Source organism: Pinus tabuliformis, chromosome J (assembly GCF_031772625.1).
Source record: "Pinus tabuliformis cultivar Carrire ecotype Pingquan chromosome J, CPIR1, whole genome shotgun sequence".
Classification (NCBI taxonomy): Eukaryota; Viridiplantae; Streptophyta; class Pinopsida; order Pinales; family Pinaceae; genus Pinus; species Pinus tabuliformis.
The window spans coordinates 436,798,873-436,801,859 of NC_142295.1; the positions used below are offsets into that span (position 1 = coordinate 436,798,873).

The 2,987-nt window shown below is 44.5% G+C and overlaps 1 protein-coding gene across 1 annotated transcript; it reads right to left on the reverse strand.

Annotated features, from left to right (window-relative positions):
• Positions 1-770: 770 nt before the first annotated feature.
• LOC149227690 (uncharacterized) lies at positions 771-2,577 on the reverse strand. Its single transcript, XM_089380573.1, has 3 exons — positions 1,861-2,577; positions 907-1,473; positions 771-815 (listed from the first exon to the last, which is right to left on the reverse strand). Exons 1-3 carry the CDS (start codon positions 2,575-2,577, stop codon positions 771-773), a joined length of 1,329 nt encoding a protein of 442 aa, XP_089236699.1.
• Positions 2,578-2,987: the final 410 nt, after the last annotated feature.

Below are 2,987 nucleotides of genomic sequence, written 5' to 3' on the forward strand. Positions count from 1 at the left end.
TTTGGCCCCCATTGCTTTGTTGCTGTGCTCGGGATCTCTCAGACCTATGCCTCCTGCATATTTGGGTAAACATACTTTCTCCCACTTTAGAAGGGCCCACTTTCGATTCTGTCCTGAGCCTCCCCATAGAAATCTTCGCTGTAGATTCTTGATTTCTTTTAGGACCCATTTAGGGGCCGCTAAAATGGAGAAGAGATACAAAGGCATAGATTGGAGTACTGCTTTTATTAGGACTATTCTGCCTGCCATGTTCAGAGATCGATTAGTCCAAAGGAACAGACGATCTTCTAATTTTTCTAAGAGATGCTTCCAGGAGGAATGCTTGAGAGCGGAGCTTGTGAGCGGGGCACCTAGATACTTGGATGGCAAGGAGGCGGAGGTGAAACCCAGAATGCGCTCAATTGCTCTTTGAGTGGTGACGGGGGTGTTGAAGAAATAAATTTGGGATTTGACTTGATTGATGAGGGCGCCGGATGCATCAGAGAAAGTGGAAAGAAGGGTTTTTATGAAACGAGCTTCTTGGACCGAGGGATGGGCAAAAAGCATGTTGTCATCTACAAATTGCTGGTGGGTATGGACCGGGGAGTTGTGAAATGAGAGACCTCTTAGCTTTCTATTGGTCTTGGCTGCTGTGATGCTTCTACCCAAGCCCTCCGCCATGATAACGAAAAGGAAGGGGGATAAGGGATCTCCCTGCCTTATGCCTCTAGAGGGGCGAAAAGTGGCTGAGGGGATGCCATTAATTAAAACTGAGAAGAAAGCAGAGGATATTAAACTGTAGATCCATCTAATCCAGGCGGGAGCAAAGCCAAAAGCTGTTAGAATTTTGTGAATGTATACCCAACTTAAGCTGTCAAAAGCTTTGGAGAGATCTAGTTTAAGCAGCATACCTGGTTTTTTTGTTACTTTTAGAGAGTGAATTAGCTCATGAGTGAGAATAATTCCATCTGTAATTTGGCGTCCTTCAACATAGCCAGATTGCTCAGGCGAGATGATGAGGGGAAGAAGCGGTTTGAGCCTGTTAGCAATGACCTTTGAAATAATTTTGTATATCATGTTACAGAGTGCAATGGGCCTGTATTTGTCCGGTTTGTTGGAATCTTCTCCCTTAGGGACTAGAGCAATGAAAGTAGCATTTAGTCCTGGATACATCCACCTGAGCTCTCTGGACTCCTCGACCACCTGCCATACTTCGTTATTTATCAGGTCCCAGAATTTGTGGAAGAAGTTTGCTGTGAAACCGTCCGGTCCGGGCGCTTTTCCTTCTTTCATCTGTTTAACCGCCTCTTCAACTTCCTGCATAGTGATAGGTTGGATCAGTAAACTGTTGTGCTCCTCCGTTATGACCTTGGGTATGTTCCTAGTGAGTCGGTTGATAGCTGGCATTCGATTGATTTCGGGCTCTTGGTAGGCTTTTGTGAAATGGTTGGTGAATTCCTTTTCTATGCCCTCATGTGTTTCAATCTTCTCTCCCTGCTCATTAGTAACATGAGTAATTTGATTCATCATTCTTCTTTGGACTGTGGTTTTGTGAAAGAATTTTGTATTTTTTTCCCCTTCTTTGAGCCATCTTATTCGGGATTTCTGCCGCCATAGGATTTCCTCCTGCTTAGCTCTTTCTAAGATTTTTGATTCTATATCTTGTTCCTGTTTGGAGAGTTCCTCTGTTCGCCCGCCAGTGATAATTGATTGTTGTATTTTCTTCATTTCAGTATGGAGTTGGGCCTGATCTGCAAAGATGTTACCAAATGTCTTGTGGTTCCAATTTTTGATGGCCTTTTTGAGATTTTTAAGTTTTTGTTGGAACCTGGCCATTCTTGTACCCTCGGTTGTATTGAAATTTGTCCAGCATGATCTAACCATCTTTTCAAAATCTGGATGAGAAAGCCAAAATTCCTCAAAACGAAAGGGGCGTTTGAGGTTTTGACCAGGCCTGTTCCATTGGAGTTCTATGGGCCAATGATCTGATCCAGAGCATGGGATAATGGAAGCTGTAAATTCTCCACCTACATGAGTTGCGTTATCTGAGATGAGGAACCGATCAAGGCGCGATGCTATTTGTTGCGCTCCTGCTCTCTTATTTGTCCAGGTGAAGATTCCGTTGCTGGTTGGGACGTCCATTAGCCAGTTGCTGTTTATGAAGTTCTTTAGAAGACCGTCATCATTATTTGAGTTGCTTCTGCCTCCTCTTTTTTCGTCCATACTGGCTATCAAGTTATAATCTCCTCCAGAGATCCATAGAGGAAGAGGTCTGTCTCTATTGAGTTCCGACAATGTGTTCAGAAGTTGGTTTTTTTGAGCTGTTTCCTGTGGGAAATACACATTAGTTAGCAGTCCATGAGCATTCGTACCTGAGAGATGGAATGTGGCTTGGATGAAGTTCTTATTAGCTTGAATGTTGCTGAGGTGGATTGTCCGGGCATCCCAAAGAATGGCTAAGCCCCCGGAAGCGCCGTGTGCGTCTACTGCTGTGACGAGCCCTCCTGGCCAGGCCTTCGCAGCTATTCTTTCCAGAACTGTGGAGTTACACTTCGTCTCTTGTAGAAAGAGAATACTGGGTTTTTCTTGCTTCAACATGTTTTTTAGGATTCTTCCTTTCCTGGGGCCGTTAAGCCCTCTAATATTCCAAGAGATTAACTTCATTGAGAAAGGTTGGGGTGTACATTGAAGTACTTAGTCAGTTTGGCATATCGCCCTGACTCCACCAGAATCTCTCCTATCTTGATTGTTCTTTCTAGGGTGGTTTTCCGTCCCCTTTTTTTGCTGTCCTTGGTTATGAACTTGCCGTCCCATGGACTGCCAATCTGTACCCCTAGAGAATATTTTTTCTGTGCCTTGCTTAATACTGCTACTAGATTGTCCACCTGCTGTTCCGGGATTTTTTCGAAGTTCTTTGTACGACATGCTTGTTCCAGACCTGGGATATCCAGCTCCCCGATATCCAGGGTCTCCAGGTCCTCGTCCATCACTTGGGGCGATTGAAGAAT